The following is a 22,149-nucleotide window of genomic DNA, read 5'->3' on the forward strand; positions in this document are numbered from 1 at the left end:
TTTCTTCCTGTCTTCTCACCTCCCTCCTTCTCCCAGCCATTCCCCAGCCACTTATACTCGCATTACTTCCATCCTGTATGTTCAGCAATTCCTTAAAGTGTTCTCTCCATCTGCTCACTTTTTCTCCCTTCTCCACTAGTAATCTATCATTTTTATCTTTCACTCCCCTCCTAACCTCACATCCACCCTGCCTTACTCTCTTCACCTCTTTCCAGAACATTTTCTTACAGTTCCTCCACTTATACACTCAAATTCCTTCCAAATTCCTCATCCACTCTCTTCTTACTCTCTCTTACTGATCTTTTCACCTCTCTCTTTCTTTCTACATATAACTCTCTCTTCTTCCTCTCAACTTCTTCCATGCCCCTATTTCTCATCCATTCATTGTATGCTTTCTTCTTTTGTGCCACAGCCTGTCTCACTTCTTCAGTCCACCACGCTGTTCCTTGCACCCCCCTCCGTCTTCTCTTCCTCCCACACACCACATCACATGCTGCACATATTTCTTCAGTAAATATCCTGCACACACCTTCCACGTCCCCCATCTGCTCCAATTCATATTTGCCCAATCGTTCCTCCGCTTCTCTCTTATACTTTGCCTTTTTCTCATCCTCTTGTAACCTTTCCACTCTCTTTGCAACTACTCCTTCCTCTCGTCTTTTCCTTCTTCTATTCCTCCATCTTACTTGTATCCTAATTCTGGCCACCACCAAGTAGTGGTCAGAAAGTCCACTCCCCCAACCTCTATAAGCTCTTGCATCCATTACACATCTTCGCATCCTTTCATCCACACACACATAATCAATCATTGCCTTCCTTTCATTCAATTCACCACCCACCCTTCTCATCACTCGCCATGTATACCTGTGGATCATTTTATGCCTGAAGAGGGTATTGGCTATCACCAACCCCCTCCCAGCACATATGTCCACTAACGCATTGCCATTCTCATCTATCGCACTGACCAACTATTCCATCCACCTTCACATTCCCTACATTACCATTCATATCACCGATCAAAAACACTCTCTCATTCCTTCCAAACTTTTCCATGTACACTTCCACATTTGTCCAGAACTCTTCTCTCACTCTGCTAGCACGATCTTGCGTTGGCATATAGCTGTCCATAAATCCTCATTTGTAACTCACTCTGTTGTTCCTGTAATGCCCCTAGCTGTCTGCTTTGTCAATCAATCAATCAATCATTTCCTGTGGCACCCCACGGGATGCAGAGGGCCTCAATGAACTCTCTCCACCAATATTTGTCTCTTCCCATCTCCTTCAGGTCCCACCAACACTCCTCTCCTGCTTCTTTTTTCATTGTCCTCAACCAGGTTTCCCTCGGCCTACCTCTACCTCTTCTTCCTCTAGCAATCCACTCTGGCACATCCTGTATTAAACTACCTTCTTTTCTGTATATATGCCCCAGCCACTTCCAGCGAGACAGTCTCACATAGTCATTAACTGGTTCCACTCTCGTAATATCCCTTACTCTTGCATTTGTAACTCTGTCTTGCCACTTTACCCCAAGAATCCTTCTCGGTATTTTATTCTCAAATCCTAATACTTTCTGATCTGTTGCAATTGTACTGTACCATGACTCATGCCCGTAAATCAAAATTGGTCTAACCATGGATTTGTAAATTTTCACTTTAGTGTGTACCGAAAGCATATTATTATTCCAAACAGATTTCAACATTCCAACAGCTCGCCAAGCCTGTCTAATCCTCTCCTCAATTTCATTGTTTCATGATCCATTTGATGATACAATCGTTCCCAGATATTTAAAGTTTTCTTCATTCTTCACCACATTGTTCCCAATTACACAATCTATTTGGTTCGCCACGTTCATATTAATAATTTCAGTCTTTCCACAATCTATTACCAATCCCACTTTTTCTCCTTCCTCCAACAGACAATCAAGCACCCTCTGCATCTCGTAAATACTTCCGCAAATCAGTACAATATCATCAGCATAGTCCAAATCCATCAGCTTCTTATTTTCTTTCCAGTTAATTCCTGCACCTGTTCTCCTTACAACCTTTTTCATAACATAATCCATAACCAAAACAAACAGCAGTGGTGAAAGAACTCCTCCTTGAATCACTCCTGACCTAACTTGAAATGGATCACTCAAAGAACCCCCCACCATTACCTTACAAAAAGTACCTTCATGCAGGCTTCTAATAATATTTACAAACTTTTGTGGTATACCATAGAATCTCATAATTTTCAATATAGCTTCACGTGAAACACTATCAAACGCCTTTTCAAAATCCACAAAACACATACTAAGTGGCATTTTCATCTCATTAGCTTGTTGCATTAGATGCCTTATAATAAAAATCTGATCATTACAACCTCGACCCTTTCTAAATCCCGCTTGTTCTTCTCTTAAAATTTTATCAATTACTGGCTCTATTCTGTTAAACAAGATTTTGGAAAAGACTTTTGCAACTACAGGTGTCAAAGTTATCCCCCTCCAATTGCCACACACACTTAAATCTCCCTTTTTTGGTATTTTTATAATAACTCCATTTTTCCACTCTTCTGGAATTCCACCATTATCCCAAGCCACATTAAAAAGTTTCAAAAACGCATTCATCAACTCGTCATTTTCCACCTTAAGCATTTCAGAGAATATTCCATCCTCTCCTGGGGCCTTAAAATTCTTTAACTCCTTTATAGATTTTGCTACCTCTTCCAAGGTTATATCCCCTGTTTCTATCTGCAAATCTCTCTCGGCTGGCAAAATGTCCTCTTCAGCTGGGATTGGTCTATTTAGAACAGATTCAAAGTGCTCTTTCCACCTTCCTTTTATATCCAAATCTTTAGTCATCAAATTACCATTTCTATCTCGTACAGGTATTTCCTTCCTTCTCTTTTCAGTCCCAGTTAACTCCTTTATGGCCTGATACGCTGCTCTTGTGCTCTGACCGTCATTTTTACTTAATTTAATTTCTGTCTCTGTTGCCTTTTCATCATATAGCCTCCTCTTATCACGCCTAACGAGTCTTTTTACTTCAGAATGTAAACTCCAGTACTTTGCTCTAAGTACTTCAACCACCTGGCCATCAACATGTTGTTCTTCACTTCTTAACTTCGCCTCTTTCCTTTTCTGAATTGTATTCCATGTTTCATCTGACATCCACTTTTTCCTTCTCGATTTTCCCTTTTTCTTAATAGTAACCTTAGCACTCTCATGCAAAACCTCTTTTACCTCTCTCCACATTTGATTAATATCATTGTCTTCAGATTCCATCAAAGTCTGCAGGACTAGAAACCTGTTCCTACATTCCCACCGAAACTTTTTCCTCGTGCTCTCATCACTTCTCAGCTCATCAAAATCATAATTATTACCTCGTGTACAATTACCATTAACGTTTCTCTTAAGTTTTATTTTAATCTTTGACACAACAAGTTGATGATCACTACCTATATCTGCCCCCCTCCTTACGCAAACATCTTGCAAATAACTCCTATGCCTTCTGCTAATTGCAATGTGGTCAATCTGGTTACAATATTTACCACATGGTGAAATCCAAGTAGTCTTATGTATTTTTCTATGCTCAAAGATAGTTCCACCAAGTGTAAGGTCATTTACCAAACAAAAGCTTCCAAGTCGCACCCCATTTTCGTTTCTTATACCAACACCCTCCTTACCCATACAATCTTCAAAGCCCTCCCTACTACTGCCAGCAATCGCATTAAAATCACCAATGCAAACTAACACATCATGTCTTGCCACTCTATTCACTACATCCTGCAGCTTCTCATAAAACTTATCCTTCATTTCATCAGCAGCCTCATTTGTCGGAGTGTACCCTACAACCATACTGATATTACCATGGTCAGATTTTAAACGAGCATAAAGCAAGCGCTCATTAATTGGTTCAAACTCACATACTGCCTTACAAACATCTCTACTCAGCAGTAAGCCTACTCCATGGTAATGATTTCCATGACTCCTAGCAGAAGCCAACATAATAATACCATCTTCCAAATTCATTTTATCAACTCCAAGCAACCTCGTTTCTGTAAGAGCACAAATATCTATCTTGTATTCCTTGAACACTGAAATAAGCTCTTCCATTTTACCAGCCTGATTGAGAGTTCGAACATTCCAGTTTCCTATTCTTAAGGTTCTTTTTGGATGTATAAACTTATTTTTACACCGTGGGATTCTCAGCACCCCCTGCCCACTTAAGGGCTGCACGGAACTGAGGGCCATTGTTTCGTCACCAGAGTTCAAGATTTTTTAGGCAGAAAAATATTTTACCCTGGAGCCAATGCCAGTGACTCGCAGGAACCAGACAGTGGAGAGAGGAAATTAACTAAATGAAAGTAAAATGCAGAGGGTTTGGACAGACAAAGTACAAGGGAAAGAAAGAGAGCAAAAAGAATGTAGATAAAAGTGTCCCTCTTAGTCGCCTCTTACGACATGCAGGGAATACTGGGGAAGTATTCTTTTCTTTGATTTCGTTCCTGAGCTCTTTCTGTTCTTCACTTTGTGCCTCCAGTTGTTCATTCTGTGCTTGCAAAAATTCTTTGATTTATTTCTGTTCTTCCTTCTGTGCCTGTAGTCCTTCATTCTGTGCCTTTAATTGTACACTTTGTGTTTGTAATAGCTTCATAATTGCAGCCAATGACACAACCTCCTCCTGCCCAGCTTGGGACCTTGTCTGCGCACCCCCTTGCTCCTTGTCGAAGATTTGAATCACTGTAGCACCTTTCCAGTGACCCACACTCTTGACACTATTATTAAGTCCCTGACCCACACTGCCACAGGTTCCAACAGCTGTAGTACAGTAAAGGAAGGATGTTGCCCAGTGAGTTGTTCTTCCTAAGGTCAACCTTTCGGTGTACAGTACACAAGATCAGCTCAGACGTCATATATAAACACTGGCTTCTTAAGTTCACTGTCTTTATTTTCCAAAAAATTGCACTTAATGCCTGCCAACTTCACTTCACTGTTTTCACAAGTAGCCTACTGGAGCTATACAATTTTCACTGACTGCAATTACAGTACACGTAATGCTTGCCAACCACACTTCACTGTTTTCAAAAGTATCGGCGGTGGCTGAATCGGTAGAGAGGCGGCTTGCAGTCCTGATGGACCCAGGTTCGAATCCTGGCTGGGGCAGGGGACAGTTTAAGGATTTGAATTTCATAAAAAGCAGACTTTCTTGATCTACCAGATGACCCGCCGACATGTCGTAAAAATACCCTCGCTAATACCAATACACCAGTCCTGTATGAGACAGCCCTAGCATGTATTCAATATGGACGGTAGGTGTTAGCGCCGAAGTGGTGACATGTGGAGGTGTAGGAGGACTACTGGGCCTTGGGATAGGCTACTGCCCCCAAGATATAGGCCCTGAAGCCTTTGCCCAGAGTCGGACACATTTAAAAAAAAAAATACATTGAACTAACACTGAACTAAACTCAAATTGAACTGAAACTGCTTTAGTCTCCTCCCCATCCCTTATAAGCTTCTTGTGTTGAGTGAGCCAGTAATTCTCCAATTTCTCGTGCATTCTCGAGGGAGCTACAATTACAACAGTTACCAACTTGGAGGCATCCAAAATATCCAAGAGTTTTCTTACACTTCATAACACTTAAAATTATTTAGTATACAAACTAAGGTAAAATTACATAATTTAACAAACAATCACATAAATAAAACTTTATAGAGAAAAAGAACACAAAAATTAATGTACAACTTACAAATACCTCAGCTCATAAATTGCAGGCTAACTGGCAACTCTGACATGTAAGGGTAAAATATGAGAAACACTGAGAAACTTCCAGCAAATCTCGTTTCTCAGCAGTATATACACAGTATGTATTGTTATGAGCAAAGCAAGCACGCATGGCAAAGCAATGTTTACTTTACATCCAGCTGAGAAATGAGGAGTCCGACACAACCTGGCCTGGCCCGACACGACACCGCCCGACTGCAATAATTTTCAGACGCTTATAACTTTTCTACTCTGTGAGATAAGGAAGGGATTCTTTCAGCAGGTAGTGGGTACATTCAATAAATTTTGTTTTTAGCTATATATTTACTCATGAGACTAAAGAAACACCTTGAAATCCCAGCTTTCCAAGGGAATGTACCAAGGGCTTCATATGACATGCTTCACTGTGATATCAATTTGTAGCATGATGAAAGTGACACAAGCGAGGTATGAGTCGTTTTTTAGTTTTCATAACATTGGTTGCACGTGTGTGTGTGTGTGTGTGTGTGTGTGTGTGTGTGTGTGTGTGTGTGTGTGTGTGTGCGTGTGTGTGTGTGTGTGAAAAACGTGGGAAAGTGAATATTTTAGCTGAATTATTCTACTATCATTGATCAACTGCCTCATTAGATATGCTGAAAGTTTTCACCAAGATGAGATTATGATAGGTGTTTGTAAAAACGCTCGCACGCTCGTCACGCGCTCAAACAGGTCACTTTACTGATAATATTGCTATACATTAATCATATCAATGACACGTGAAATTAGTGGTGCATTGAGAATGAAAATGAGAATCTAATATCACCAACATGACGAACATGATAACTTCACAGAGGGGGTGATCAGTGGGCATGTTCGTTTATTATATAATTGGGGTTCACCTCAGACGCTTCTCGATTTGCATATAATGTGAGGAAAGTGTTGCCTACGAAACTGCTTCAATTTGGATAAACTGAGCATCAAATGAGCTGTGCTCATATTCAAAATGGTTTCAGGATCTTTCGTAACACTTCTTAGGTAGTGGATTATTCTGTACATTACACATCAGCATCCACGTTTATATTTTTTTGAAAACTATGTTGATACTCAAACTTTCCGAGTAACATAAAAGGCAAGAAAACTAATATGCAAAACAGTTTACTTTGTAAGCGGTGCTACGAAGCTTCCGATACAACTATGAATATAGACCTAAGGCTCAACAGATCGGGGGTACCAACCAGGGTACATTTACCTCATGGCTTATTTTCAGATCTCTTGTCCAGTGTCAAATTTGTTCATGTTAAAAGAGTGCCGATAATTTATTTAATGGGTGTATATGATGCTGAATGCATGGTGCATATATCTTAGTACCTGAAACTATATGCAGTATATCAATAATGGCAATATTGTTTGGTAAAGCATGACAGCAGAGATTACATATTTATTTCCCATATCAGCACATACAGCACATGAAGCTAATTTATCTGTTCATTTTCCACTATGCAATATTTATTTCTACCTTGCAGATACGACTTGTATGCACACCTGCCCTACACCCCTACCGGTTCCCAGATGGTGCAGGTGGCCTCCTGGACTCCCACCCTAGGATTCCTCCACCTGAAGTCACTCAGCTTATTTCCTGACAAATTCCAGAAGTTCGTGATGTAAACATTCTCTGTATTTGTGGAGGTCGTTGTCACCTTTACCATGAAAAAAATTTAAAGGTTTGGGAAATGTAGCAGCAATATGTGAGAACAGACTAACCATCTTCCCAAATTCCTTGCTATGTTTTAACACTATTTGGACTGTATGGAATGTTGTACAATTTTCTTGAATTGTTAAAAAAAGGTCACGACATTAAATTACATAGCCGGTAGTCTACCTACAGTTTAACACATTTCAGCACTTAATTCATAGTACCCAAATTAGCAAAATATTAATATAGCCACTAATAGAAGTTATAAGCCATGCAAAAAATCACATATACAAGTTGGGAACTAAGGATGGAAATGGGTTTAAATAGCCTTTTACTTGCTACCTATTTCATATCTGGAAATGCATGAAACATTTTTTCTCAAAAAGTTCTAGAAAAATCTGGGACACTCTGCATATACACTGGAAAGGCAAAAGGTAGCATGTGTAACGTGAGGAACAATTCAACAGGTAGGCATTAAGTACGGATAGTCTCGCCTTAAGAGTTTTGATGGAATGTGTGTGTGTGTGTGTGTGTGTGTGTGTGTGTGTGTGTGTGTGTGTGTGTGTGTGTGTGTGTGTGTGTGTGTGTGTGTCAAAGAGAGAGAGAGGGAGAGGGAGAGAGAGAGAGAGATTAGTCATCACTGAATTGCACTTTAAATTGCAATGGTGACAGACTCCAGTGTTGCTTGAAGGGCTGGGAGGGTTGACTGACATGGAAATTAATCAGAAATACAATGCTGCTCATTTTTCATAATGATTGAAGTGAAATATTTTCGTTTAATCATTTTGGGTGCAAGAGTCCTTCCAAATGGACTGTGAAGGTGAATGCAACGGTCCTTGTTGAAGCTCGCAGAAATATTTTAATTTTACACAGTCACTACTGTAAATTCCTCCTAAGTCTTGACTATACTTGATGAGTGAGTCACACGGGTCGCCCCAGCCTCCCACACCAGCATCATTCATTCATCCACTGGTCACCAAAGTGTCATGACTTTGCCTAGTTTCAATCATTTACCACCCTTTATCACACGCCCAGCGAATGGCAATGCACCGACCTGTAAGTGGCACCACTACAACCCACTGACACCTCTAACAATGACTCGATATGGGTGGATGTGAAGTGAAGAGAGGAAAAAAACTAAAGCTGGAGCATGTGACTCCGCTCCTCCCTGCTCTGTTCTGCATCTGCGTACCCCTACCCTGACCCAACTAACCCTATCCCATCTATCCCTGCCATACACCTCCTACCTTACCTTGCCTCTCTTTATCCTACACTGCCTCTCCTTGCCCTACCCTGTCTTTCCTTACCCTAACACCTCCCTCCTTACGCTACCCTGCCTTTCCTCTTCTTATCTTCTCAGGCATCTCCCTATTCTGCCCAGACTTTTACTACCCTACCCTGCCTTTCTTCATCCTACCTTACCACTCATTGGCCTTACCTACCTCTCCTTACCCTACCCTTCCCCTCCTTATTCTTCCCTGCCTCTCCCTACCCTTCCCTCTATCTTATTTTGTCGTGCCATTCGTACCCTGCCCTTACTATTCCTAAACCACCTTCCCTCTGTGTACCCTAAACCTTTTCAACGTGTTCTCCCTCTGAACCTGGACCACCTATGGACCTTCAGTTTCTTTGAAAGGTAGGTGTCAAGATGGAAGTTTTAGTGACGATAATTTGAACATGGTTAGTTAAGTATAAGGAGGTCAAATAGCTAGTGAAAACACCTTATTTTTCCTACATTTGCTGCACCAGCAAAGTGGGTTGAAAAGTTGTCGCATTCTATGGGTTAAGATGAGTCACTTCAGACTGCAGCCTTCCATATGAGTTTTTACTCGTAAGTTATGATGGTGTGGTCATACATAAATAACTTAAAGCGAATGGTGAAATCATGTCGCCTGAGATTCTGAGGTTCTTCCTGGAATCTCAGGTGGAAGGCATAAGCTTGATTTCACTAAAACATCTAGCCATATTTGGTTGGAGGGTCATTTACTTGGCAGCTTACCTCGTCCAGTGTAGGCTAATTTATAATCGTTTCAATTGACTTCTATCTTTTCGAAGGTTAGGCTGTTCCTGACTATTTTAATCATCTACTTTTGACATGAAATGGGAATGAAAAAACTGTAAGCAGTGTTTTCTGTTAAAGACTTGCTTTGCCCTGGCCACTTAGAGAAGGGAGTTTAACATTTTTCACCTAGACGACACATTTTAAAAGATATTCTAAAAGATTTTATCCAGATCTGGGAAAACTTTTAGAACTGGCGGGGTTGGATGTAGTTTTCATGAAACCCTTCAGCGAAAATGGTTAGCAGCATCACCTGTGCCTAAGGTTCTCTCTCTCTCTCTCTCGACTTCCAGGAGCTCAGTCCTTTTTGTAATCCTTGTATGGTACATCAACGACTGAAAAGTAGTGTACGGCTACCCACTATTGTGTGTGTGTGTGTGTGTGTGTGTGTGTGTGTGTGTGTGTGTGTGTGTGTGTGTGTGTGTGTGTGTGTGTCCTGCTGACAAAAACAGTATGGCAATAATCAGAATTATACAAAAGAATATAATTATAGCTGAACAGTGTATGAGGTATATTCCTTTCAGTTTTCATGGAATGAGAATGAATGCCACTGCCTTGCCCTTTGAGCCATACTGGATTACGTCAAGGGTGGATGGCAACGTGAGACACTCTGGCATGGACTACAGTCAGTTGGTTTACCTCGGCCAAGCACTTAATTTTACCCTCCATATATTACCATCGAGCAGTTGGAAGGAGGTGATGTATATCTCATAATACCTAAACTTTACCATCATTTATTTTGCTTTATTCTTGCTAAATGGAGATAGTTTTACTCATTTTTACTATACTACCACCCAGAATTTGTTTAGATTGTTCTGTTTTATTTAACTATCGAAAATTTTGGAAGAGGTTAACTCCTGAAGCTCAGATGACGCCAATGGCTGTCATGATACAGGTGGTAAGGGCAGCTTGGATGATGGCAATTGGCACTTGCATTTCCCTCCAGTGTTTAAATTCCCTTACATTTTGTATGGTGCCCAGTGTGTGTTGTAGGAACATAGGACATGGCTGAGCCACACTGCCAGTCTTTCACTGGCATCAGGAGGGGAAGGAGCGATATTCTCAGAACCTACATAGTCTGATTTGCTTGCCACCATGAGCATCCGCGTGGCCTCTGCGAACTTTGCCCCAGCTTTGCCTCCACTCGTGTATGGAAGTTGTTGAATGATAGTTCGATTGGGAGAGTTTTGGAGAACACAGTGCCATCATTACTGAGTGGAGAGACTATGTTTGAGAGTGGGAGTTACTACATAGAGTGTAAAATGATGTGTGTTGGCCACCTCTTGCAGTCCCCACTTCCTTTAACCCAAAGCATCCCGTCGACGTATGGGTATGTTGCAACGTATTGTCACAGCTAGACCCATCGACATACTGGTATGTTGCGCTATTGCAAGGTTCATAATTTGCACAATTTTCAATCTTCGCGCGTGATTTTTGGTACATGTACATGGGACACCTTCCTTTATTCCTCTACAAGATGCCAGGCAGGGACAATGCCTTACCCCTCATGACCTCCAACCCTGCACGTTATTGTCTCGGCAATTCACATGTTACCAGTGACCTGGCCAATAAAGGCATTTAGGGCCAGAGTGATTCCCCAGTCGATGATAATGTGGAGGACAAAGTTTACATAGCATTAGAGGAAGAAACAGTCAGAAATGATGATCAGGTAATGTTGCCAAAAAGGGTCAGGTATTTTGATGTGTTAGTGAGCGAAACAATGCTTATATTGCCTATATTACTGTTTGAAAAACAAAATACTTTCGTACTACATATAAATTCGTACCAAATAAATAAATAAATACCGTTTATGAGTGGTGTGGAATAGTTACCCTCCCACTGAACTCGTTTTCTTTGGAGTCAGCCTGATAGAAAACCCAGTAAGGTAAGGAGTACTGCTAGCTGTATCGAGTATTTAAAACCTCAGGTGAGCGATTTCTCTATGAATTTTCAATGTTTCTCACCAAAAGTGGAGGTTTGAGCCAAAAAAAAATTTTTCCAAAATTGTTCGGGACTGGGGGGAGTCAGTGGTGGAAAATCAGTCGGGACGTGACGGGTTAAAACACTCTCGCGACAACCTACACCTCACCACTCTCACCACCATCCACATCGCCCCAGATGAATACTTCATGGATGTGCGGAGAAGCATGTAATAAAAAGAGCATAAATTTGTACAAAAAAATAAAAGTGGTATAGAAAATTATAGAAAATTTCAGAGAAGACTAATTATTAATGAAAGTAATGACTGATACTTATTTAGTGAATTAAGACTAGAAAAATATACATATAGATAAGCTGTAAAAGATAAGAAAAATTATGGATCAGTGTTCATTCATATATTTTCCATAAGCCTGTTGTAAATTTGCTAAATGAGCGATCTAGAATATAGTAAAAAAAAAAAATAATAAGTGTTTCCGAAAGTTAGGGCTAATATTCATTAGTGAAGTAAGTGAAATGAGTTATTTAAGAGGAGCCTGTGGAGTCACATGGAGAGACAGGCTAACGAATGAGGATATAAAGGAGCGTTGTGGTGTGGATGTGGATGTGATAGGAAGCGTTATGAGGAACACACTGAGGTGGTTTGGCCATGTGGAGAGAATGGAGGGTGAAAGACTGACGAAGAGAGTGTATGTGAGTGAGGTGGAGAGGGGAAGAGGGAGGGGGAGGCCGAGGATGAGATGGAGGGATGGGATGGAGAGGTATATGAGAAAGGGGGGTGTGAGTTGGGAGCAGGGCAGTGAAATGGCGGGGGACAGGGCGACTTGGAGGCGATTTGTTTGTGGCCACCCCAAACGGGATTGAGGCGTCTGGCAACAGATAGATAGATAGAAGTAAGACTACAGGGGAAAAAAAGGTAAACATACACTTTAAGCACCTTTTAGTACCTGTTCCTAACCTGAAAATTTTTGCCTACCCTAACCTAACCATTTAATTTAACCTAACCTATCAATTTAACCTACCCTAACATACCAATTTAACCTAACCTAACCAACCAGTTTAACCTAAACTAACCTAGATTCTGGTACGTTTTAGCATGTCAGCCATTACAAAATTCGTTGAGGCATAAGGAATTTGACAACAACAAGGGGAAAATGTCAACAGAAAACAATTGTTAACCATCATGAAAATAGTAAAAAATACAGAAAACAAACTGGAGTAACAGCAGTTGAACTGGTTTTGTCCTTCTGCTGTTGAACATAAAATGGACATTTATCAAAAACAAACAAATACTTGCTAAAGAAGATAAGGAAAACTAAGTGTTACTTTAACCAGCAATTTTAATATTTTTTGTGTCTGTTGTGAAGTAAGAAATTGGCTAAAAATAATGTTTTACAAAATGAAGAAAACGAAAATGAAAAGTTCTCAGGGATAACTAAAGAGATGTTACATAATACAGAAAATGTACTCGCAGGAGAGTAGAATTGGTCTTTTGCGGCAAGTAATGTATAATAATCTATGGAATTTTTTTTCTCTTTGCCACACATACAAAAAATGTGATAATTCATTCATGCAATACTGGCAGAAAGCAGTGGATAGGAGTGGCAGTTCAGTGGGGCAGGTGCGAGTATGAGCGCGTGGAAGCAGGGAATCCCCGTCTGGACCAAGCAAGTGTGCAGTCTGTGTGCTGTAACTGCAGACTCAGCCAAGCCTCTGCACAGAGCCTTCCAGGACCCTGAAAATTCCTTCCATTCATTGTCACCTATCTCCTCAGTGCCTCGACCTAGAGCCCAGGGGATACATGCAATGGAGAGATGAAGGACAGCTGATTTCTGATAATTAGCTGGAAGTTCTGTATGACGTAGTTTAAGAGCTATAACTGCTTGAGAACCGTCTAATTTTCGATATAGAGAGGGACAGAGAAAAAAAAGAAAAGAAAAACGTGCTGAGTAAACATCAGTCTTGTAAAACCACCGACTGAGGGGATTAAGCAAAGTTAGCATTAACAGCACTTTTTTGCCACCTGAAGTTTATATATATATATATATATACATACAGTAGGCTCGCACAGTGCGCATCATCACAGTGTGTGATTCGCATTGTGCACGAGTGACCAAAAATCATAACCAAAAACCTTGAATGTGTGAGTTTATTTCACAGAACGCGAGGTAGAGGCAAGGAGTGGCTCAAAAATGCCATTTTCTATAAGTACGCGACCACCCCTCACACAACGTGTCACGTGTCATCATGCTAATACGCAGAAATTCTCGGGCATTCTACTGTGCAGCTTGGGGTACAAGGCAGCAGGCGCGCCATAACTGTCCTGGCTTGTGCACAGTGTGGATCTGCTCTCTACAGCTAACCTGTTGTGTACAACGTGTGGCGTTTTTTTTGCTGCTCCATCCTGGCCTGTACTTCGCCGCACCATGGCTCCAACCCCGAGAGTTAAGAAACTTCTAACGCACGCCACCAAGTTAGAGATCATCAAGATGAAGGAGGAGGGTCAAGGAAACACTGCCATCAGGAAAGTCCTGGGACTGGCTGAATCAACAGTGAGAACAGTGTGGAAGAACCGTGATGCCATAAGGGCTCTAATGAAGACATATGGTGCCTCTGACCTAGACGGCCTTTCACGGGTGGGAAATCGTGTGATGATACTAATGGAACGGTATCTTGCCACCTTCATAATGAGGAAGGAGAAGGAAGGTGTTCTATTGAATGGCAGATTTATTCAGAACCAAGCCCAGCTCTTTTACAAGGCAGCATCTCGCAAGTTAAATGTGGACAAACCTTTCAAGGCATCAGTTGGATGGCTGGACCGTTTTCTTAAGCACAAGGAGCTCCATCAAGTCAAAGTGTCTGGTGAATGTGCCTCTGCCGACGAGCTGGCCACGAGAGACTATCCTGCAATATTTAGAGCGCTTCTTGAAGAGGGACAGTACACCAAGGACCAGATCTACAACGTCGATGAAATGCCGTTATACTACAAAGCTATGCCCAAATCAACTTACGTCGCTAAAAGACAGAAACAAGCCCCTGGTCGCAAGCTCCAGAAGCGTAAGATGACAGTAAAGTTCACTGTAAACTTGTCTGGGAGCCACAAGATGAGGCCAGTTGTTGTACACACAGCTTCACACCCAAGGTGCTACAAAAACCTCACGAACATGGATGCAAGTGGCATGTACTGGTACAAGTCTGCAAATAGTTGGATGACCAGGAACATTATGGCAGACTGGTTAATGAGGCACTGCGTCCCCGATGCCAGGACCAAGTGTCGGGAACTGGGTATTCCATTCAAGATGCTCCTTGTGCTTGACAGTGCACCAAATCACTCTCCGTACTTAGAAGATCTGCACAAGGATTGTCATGTTGTGTTTCTGCCGCCCCGCACAACGTCACTAGTGTAGCCACTGGATCAAGAACTGATCACCACTGTGAAGCACTTCCACCATAAGCAAGTGTACGACTACCTATGCAGGAAAATCGACACACAAGAGGAGCTTCATGCCCTACAAGAAGATCACGACGAAGACCTCGATGAGGCACCTGCTCCCGTTCCATCTCCGCCAGCATCTGTATCCTGACCAGCCACAGGTGCCATGACTGTTGATGCATTTTGGTGTCATTTTACAGTGAAGGACGCAGTTGAATTTCTCCTACAGGCCTGGCACCAGATTACACCTGCAACAGTGAACCATGCATGGCGAATGCTCATGCCTCACTTATGCACGACCCAAGAGACGGCCATTCAGTCATTGGCCGAGGCTGAGGCAGCAACACTGACAGCAGCACAAGCTGTACCAGGTGTCGAGGACGAAACATTGGTGGACATACGAGAAGTGCACGCTGCTCATGAGGAACAGCCTCCCGAGGAAGTGCTGCAATGGATAGACGAGGCTGACGCAGAGCCCGACGCCAGGCAGAATCAAGTTGAGCAGCCTAGTGTGATGGAGGGCAGGACTGAGCTGTGTATGTCAAGAATAAGCCGTGGATAAGCTCAAGGAAGAGGCGAAGGAACAGGAAGTGAGCAGCCTAAGAAAGGAGGAAGTTCTGGTTGGTATCAACAAACTCTTCCGTTTCTACACAGACAGGCACAGGCAAGAAATAAACAGAAGAACACAGATGCTCATAACAAGTTAAACACAGCAGGCTCAAGTTAGTGAAATTGAGGAACCAGCTACATCGTCCGCTCCTGTTCCTGTTGAGGATGAAGAGGATGCAATGTCAGAAGTGTCAGCATTGGACTTTGAGGGGGTTATGGCCGAAGTGAGTGACTTCGAGGCTCCTGGGGAAGGTGCTCAAGAGGAGTTTGTGGAGGGAAGTGTTAGTGCGGTGGGAGGTGCAACAGGGGGTGCGACGCAATAAGTGTTGCCGCGCTTCGGAACCCCTGTTATTTAAGTCCATCAGGCCTGTTGTCTACTGTTCTTAAGGTGACTACCCATATTATTTTTATTGTAGCTATATCTGTAGTACAATATCTGAAAAATTTAACCTTTATTATATCTCTACGGGCCAAAAAATGTCCAGGTATGAGAGGGTACCGCCCATATGTAATTTTTCCCATAGATTATGTATTCACAGCTCGAATTCACAATGTGCGAGGTCGTGGACCGCCCAATCTCTCACACACTGTGTGAGCTTACTGTGTATATATTATAATGCTATCGCAAATGAAGAAGAGAAATATTAGAATACATCAACAGTGAGAGTATTCCCCCCCTGTGGCGGGGGGGACACAATCTGGCCGCACTATAGGGTGGTACTACTACTCTGCGGCCAAGTTGTGTTAGGAAGAATATTGCCACTGTATTCCCTGTGTGTCGTAAAAGGCGACTAAAAGGGGCAGGGTGAGGGAACTAGGGACCCCCTCCTCTGTTTTTTAGTTCCTAAAAAGAGACAGGCCAGAGAAAGGGATGGGAGATTGAGTTATCCCCGTACCCTGAAGATTGTGCGTGGATGTAGTACGATTGAGGCTAAAAGGGAGGAGATTGGGCGAATGTATGTGAGAAGAACGTTGGCTGTGTTAGCTTTGAGTGAAACGAAGATGAAAGGAAAGGGTGAGTCTATGTTTCGAAGTATGAATGGAAGATTGTCAGGTGTTGATGGAGGAAGGGCAAGAGAAGGTGTTGCCTTGTTAGTGAGTCCGGAAGTACAGCAGTGTGTGATTGAATGGAAGGTGTCGTTGAGACTGATGTAGGTGAAAGCGAAATTTGAACGTGAATTGTGAGTGTTTGTGAGTGCATATGGGCCTGGTAGTGAAAGGGATGAAGAAGAGAGGGAGTCTTTCTGGAATTATGTTGATGAGTGTCTGCAGAGTTTTGGAGCGAATGTGAATGTGGTAATGATGGGAAATCTGAATGCTAGAGTGGGAAATGTAGCAGTTGAAGGTGTAGTTGGTATGCATGGTGTGCCTGGAAGAAATAAAAATGGGGAACAAACGATAGGGATGTGTGTTGAGCAAGAGATGGTGATTGGGAATACGCTGTTCGAGAAGAAAGATATTTATAAATATACATGGGTGAGACAGGAGGGTGGAATGGGTGTGGATAAAGCATTGATGGACTATGTGGTTGTGTCTAGGAATGTAATAGGAAGATTGTTGGATGTGAGAGTTCTGAGAGGGGAGGGTGGAGGTATATCTGACCACTACCTGGTGGAGGTAAAGTTAAGAGTAGGTAAGAGATGGGTGAGAGCTAGGAGGGTTAGGTGTGGCAGGGAGGTTTTGGAAGTGAGTGAGTTGGATAAAAAGAGAGAAAATGACAGAGTATCAGGAGAAATTGAAAGATGAGTGGAACGCAGTGAAAGATCATGAAAATGGCAGTGTGGAGGAGAAATGACAGTTGTTTAAGAGTGCTATGATGGGGCATGCAGAAGAGGTGTGTGGTGTGAGACGTGTGGGTGGTAGTGTAAGAAAAGGAAGTGAATGGTGGTGCGAGGAAGTAAGTATGGATGTGGCTGAGAAGAGACGTGCATATGAAGTGTGGCTGCAGAGGAAGGATGAGGTGTCATATGGGAGGTATAAGGAAAAGAGGAATAGGGCGAGAAGGGCTGTACATGATGCTAAAGTGCCAGCAGATGAAAGGTGGGATAGGCGACTGACAGAATTTTCAACAGAATAAGAAAATGTTCTGGAAGGAGGTGAAAAGGGTGCAAAAGGGAGAGTCTGGGAAGGAAGAGCGAGTAAAAGCAGAGGATGGAAGGATGTTAATTGAGATGGATGCAGTAAGGAAGAGATGGGCAGAGTATTTTGAAAGATTGTTAAATGTAGAGGAGGAAAGGGTGGCTGAGATTGTGGTGGATGGAAGGGTGCAATGAATAAATGTGTTGGGAGAGTTGAATGATTCTTTGATCACGAAGGAGGAAGTGGAGAAGGCAGTAAAGGAGATGAAAACAGGGAAAGCTGCAGGTATGGATGGGTGTGCTGTGGAATGCCTGAAGGATGGTGGAGTGACAATTGTTGACTGGTTACTAAGAATGTTGAATGTGTGCTTTGTGAAAGGTATGGTGCCAATTGACTGGGCAAGTGCTTGTGTGGTCCCGTTGTATAAAGGCAAGGGTGATAAGTATGAATGTGCTAGCTTTAGCGGTATAAGTCTGTTGAGTGTTGTAGGTAAGATGTATGGTAGAGTGTTAATTATGAGAGTTAGAAAGGGTACAGAGGGAGTGATTGGTGATGAGTAGTGTGGCTTTAGGAGAGGGAGGGGATGCGTGGATCAGGTGTTCGCTGTGAGACAAGTGTGTGAAAAGTATTTAGCGAAAGGCAAGGATGTGTTTTGGGCATTCATGGATTTAGAGAAAGCGTATAACAGAATTGATAGGGAGGGTTTGTGAACTGTTTTAAGATTGTATGGACTTGGTGGTAGGTTACCAAAAGGGATGAAAACTTTTTATGCAAATAGTAGAGCGTGTGTAAGAGTGCGAAGTGCTGTGAGTGATTGGTTTCCCGTGAGGGTAATGCTGCGACAGGGATGTGTGATGTCGCCTTGGTTGTTTAATATTTATATGGATGGTGTTGTAAGGGAGGTGAATGCAAGAGTTTTAGGTGGAGGTCTGAGTCTGGTGAATGTTGAAGGTGGAGTGTGGAATCTGAAGCCGCTGCTGTTTGCAGATGATACTGCACTGGTGGCTGATTCAGAGGAGAGATTGAGACAGTTGGTAGAGGAGTTTGGAAGGGTGTGTGAAAGGAGGAAATTTAAAGTAAATGAGAATAAGAGTAAAGTGATGAAGTGTACGAGGTTGGTAGATGGTAGGGGGATGAATATAGTTTTGAATGGTGAGTTGCTTGAGGAGGTAGAGTGTTTTAAATATTTAGGGTCACATGTTGCTGTGGATGGAAGAATAGATGCAGAAGTGAAGTTTAGAATGAATGAAGTAGGTAAGGTGCTGGGAGGAATGAAAAAAGTGTTTAGATGTCGTTAGCTTAGAATGGATGTAAAGAGGAGGCTGTATGAGGGTGTTGTGGTACCAACTGCGTTATATGGGGCTGAAACATGGAATATGGGTGTAGCAGAGAAGAAAAGTTTGAATGTAATGTAGATCAGGTGTCTGAGTAGTATGTGAAGAGTGACGCATATGGATCGAGTGCGAAATGAAGTGCGAAGGAGAACTGGAGTTTTTTTTTTATGCGAGGAAGAAGCAACCAAAGGCCATGAGCCTGCAATAACAGTTCCCTCCAAGCGAAAAACAAAACACAATAGAGAGCCAAATTCAAGATCCGATCATTTTGAGATGCCTGGACACACTGCGTTTGAAAGACTGGAGATTACATGCAGCAGGAAATACAGACAGAGGGAGACAGTTCCAGAGTTGACCTGTTACATAAATGAAAGACTGGGAGTAACGGTTAACTCTTGCATTAGAGAGTTGGACAGAAAAGGGATGAGAGTTTGCTGCCAGACGGGTGCTACGCGCCCGTCGTAGAGGTGGAGGAATGCAAGCAGACAGTTCAGAGGAGCAGTGAGCATTAAAGCAGCGATAGAAAAGAGATAAAGATGCAACAGTGTGGCGAAGAGACAAAGGTTGAAGGGAGTCAGTAAGAGGAGGAGAGTTAATGAGACGAAAAGCCTTTGACTCCATCCTATTGAGAAGAGCTGTATGTGGGGAGCCTCCCCACACATGAGAGTTGTACTCCACACACGGGCGGATAAAACCCGTGTATAGAGTCAACAATTGTGCAGGGGTAAAGAAAGAGCGGAGTCGGCTTAGCACACCCAATCTCTTGGAAGCAGATTTTACAAGAGATGTAATATGATCTTTCCAAGATATGTCCAGAGTAAATGAAACCCCAAGCATGTTCAAGGATGATGCAGGATTAAGCTGAATATTATTAAACATTAATGGGTATACCCGTGGAGGATTTTGTCGGATTGATAGATGTAAGAACTGAGTCTTAGATGCATTAAAAACAACCATATTATTTTTACCCCAGTGAGAGATACGAGCCAAGTCAGACATTAGGTATGCCATAGCCTCATCCCTTGTTTGTTGAAGTAACTGTTGAGATGGGTGTTGTGGGAACCGAATGGAAAGGTGAAGGGTGGAGTCATCAGCGTATGAGTGGATAGGGTTAGATGTACAGCTTAGAAGGTCATTGATGAATAAAAGGAAGAGAGTTCGTGATAGGACAGAGCCCTGAGGAACACCACTGTTGATAGATCTAGAAGAACGATGGCCGTCTACAACAGCGGCTAAAGAACGACCAGAAAGGAAGCTAGCGATGAAGGCATAGATAGAAGGATAGAAACCGTAGGAGGGCAGTTTGGAAATTAAAGATTTATGCCAGACTCGATCGAAAGCCTTTGAGATGTCAAGTGCAATGGCAAAGCTTTCGCCAAAGTCCCGAAAGGAGGATGACCAGGAGTCTGCAAGGTAGGTGAAAAGATCGCCACTGGAGTGTCCCTGACGGAACACGTACTGACGATCAGAAAGAAGGTTGTGATAGGAAAGATGTCTTAAAATTTTTCTATTGAGAATTGACTCGAAAACTTTTGAATTACAGGACGTTAAAGCAGTTGGACGATAGTTTGAGGGTTGGGAGTGGTCACCCTTCTTTGGGACTGGCAGAATGAGAGTAAACTTCCAGCAAGAAGGAAAGGTACAAGTTGACAGACAAAGGCGAAAGAGTTTGCCTAGGCAGGGTGTAAGCACAGAAGCACAGTTCTTGAGAACAACAGGAGGGACCCCATCAGGCCCATATGCCTTGTTGTTCGGGAGATGGCTGGTAGAGTTGAGCAGAGGGTGTTGGGATGGTTTGGGCATATGGAGAGAATGGATAATGAGCGATTGGTGAAAAAGATAACTAGGTCTGATGTGAGAGGTGTAAGGCTGAGAGAGAGACCACAAATAGGATGGATGGACAGTGTGAAGAAAGCACTGGGTGCGAGAGGGATGTCTGTTGAGCAAGGAAGAGTGGCTGCACGTGACAGAAATAAATGGAGAGAAATTGTGAATGAATAAATGATGACGCAGCCCTGAAGGGATGTTCTCCCGTATTTGGTCCGATCAGCTAGTCAAGTCAGGTGCGGGTAAGGGGATGGATCCATTATGATGTGGCAGGGGTAAACCAGCTCTGCTGTCGGGCCCTGCTGCGGATGTCACTGACTGCACTGCCCAGTTGAGCCTTGTGCGGTGTGGTGCAGTGAGGATCTGTCCCTTCTCCCCTTTGGGTCTAAAGTGCGAATGAATGTGTTTGAATGATGAGTAAATGGGGAGTGTGTCATCTTGTCTCGGCTACCTCCCTTTCCTTGGGGGAAGCACCCTAGGTATATAGATAGATAGAGAGCATCATAAACACTTATATATATGTGTATAGATAGATAGATAGATAGATAGATAGATAGATATAGATATAGATATATAGATAGATAGATAAATAAATATTTTTAAACTTGTACAGGTTCACCCTCAATATATTGACCTTCAGAGAGGATAGAGGCAAAGTAAGATACTCCGTTCATCTGTTTAATTACATATTCGTTAATCATCCTTCTGTTTCACTATTTTCATAAATTTCAGTATTACATTAAAACAAACCATATAATGATGTGAGCGTCATTATATGATATGTCACTTATCATCTCTGACCCTTGCTATCCTACAGGTAACTGATCAGGTGGAAGCCAGGCGGTCCTTCGTCGCTAGTATAGTCTACGTAATCATGTCCATTCGTCTCAAGAAGTAAGTAGGGACTCACTGTAAGCATCAACTTTGAGGCTTTCGAATCAAAATTCCCTTTTCTTCAGGTTAGAACTTTATATTGCCATGCGATATTGATACACTACAGTGCAGTGTCACTTTCACTGAACTAACTGTCTTAACAATTTTGTTCGAAGAGTGTGCATAACCTCGCTGCGACCAACCTGAATTCAAGGTCCCAATTTAGAATGGCTCAACAATCTTCCAACAATGGAGATTTGATTGATGAATCATGTGCTAAGTTGTACGATAATGATGGCTAAGTTTTCTTTCTTTTTGGATTCGTACCCATATATCGTGAGGTTAGAGAGGACCATCCTGTAACCACCCTGATGTAAGGTTCTCAAAGACATAATTACTCATTAGCTGCTGATCATTATGTTGCAATATGTCGACACTGTAATTCAGACTTAGTTTTATTCATTATGTCTTGTCAATTCGTGCTGAGAAGGAAACACGACTTCACTGTAACTATCCTGAACTGAGGATGCTGAAATCAAGAAATCCAGCTTATGCTTATTCATGCTAAAAAAAAAAAAAAAAAT

The 22,149-nt window shown here is 42.4% G+C and overlaps 1 protein-coding gene across 1 annotated transcript in view; it reads left to right on the top strand.

Annotated features, from left to right (window-relative positions):
- The first annotated feature begins 14,634 nt into the window (after nucleotides 1-14,634).
- LOC145411044 (putative glutamate receptor) overlaps nucleotides 14,635-22,149 on the top strand; it is a 31,305-nt gene continuing 23,790 nt past the window's right edge. The window contains exons 1-2 of the mRNA XM_080281106.1: nucleotides 14,635-14,778; nucleotides 21,510-21,586. Coding sequence (XP_080137232.1) covers nucleotides 14,635-14,778; nucleotides 21,510-21,586 — 221 coding nt within the window. The remainder of the gene's footprint in view (nucleotides 14,779-21,509; nucleotides 21,587-22,149) is intronic.

The sequence above is a fragment of the Coenobita brevimanus genome, chromosome 87 (assembly GCF_032717465.1).
Source record: "Coenobita brevimanus isolate Jiangsu-jjx chromosome 87, ASM3271746v2, whole genome shotgun sequence".
Lineage (NCBI taxonomy): Eukaryota > Metazoa > Arthropoda > Malacostraca > Decapoda > Coenobitidae > Coenobita > Coenobita brevimanus.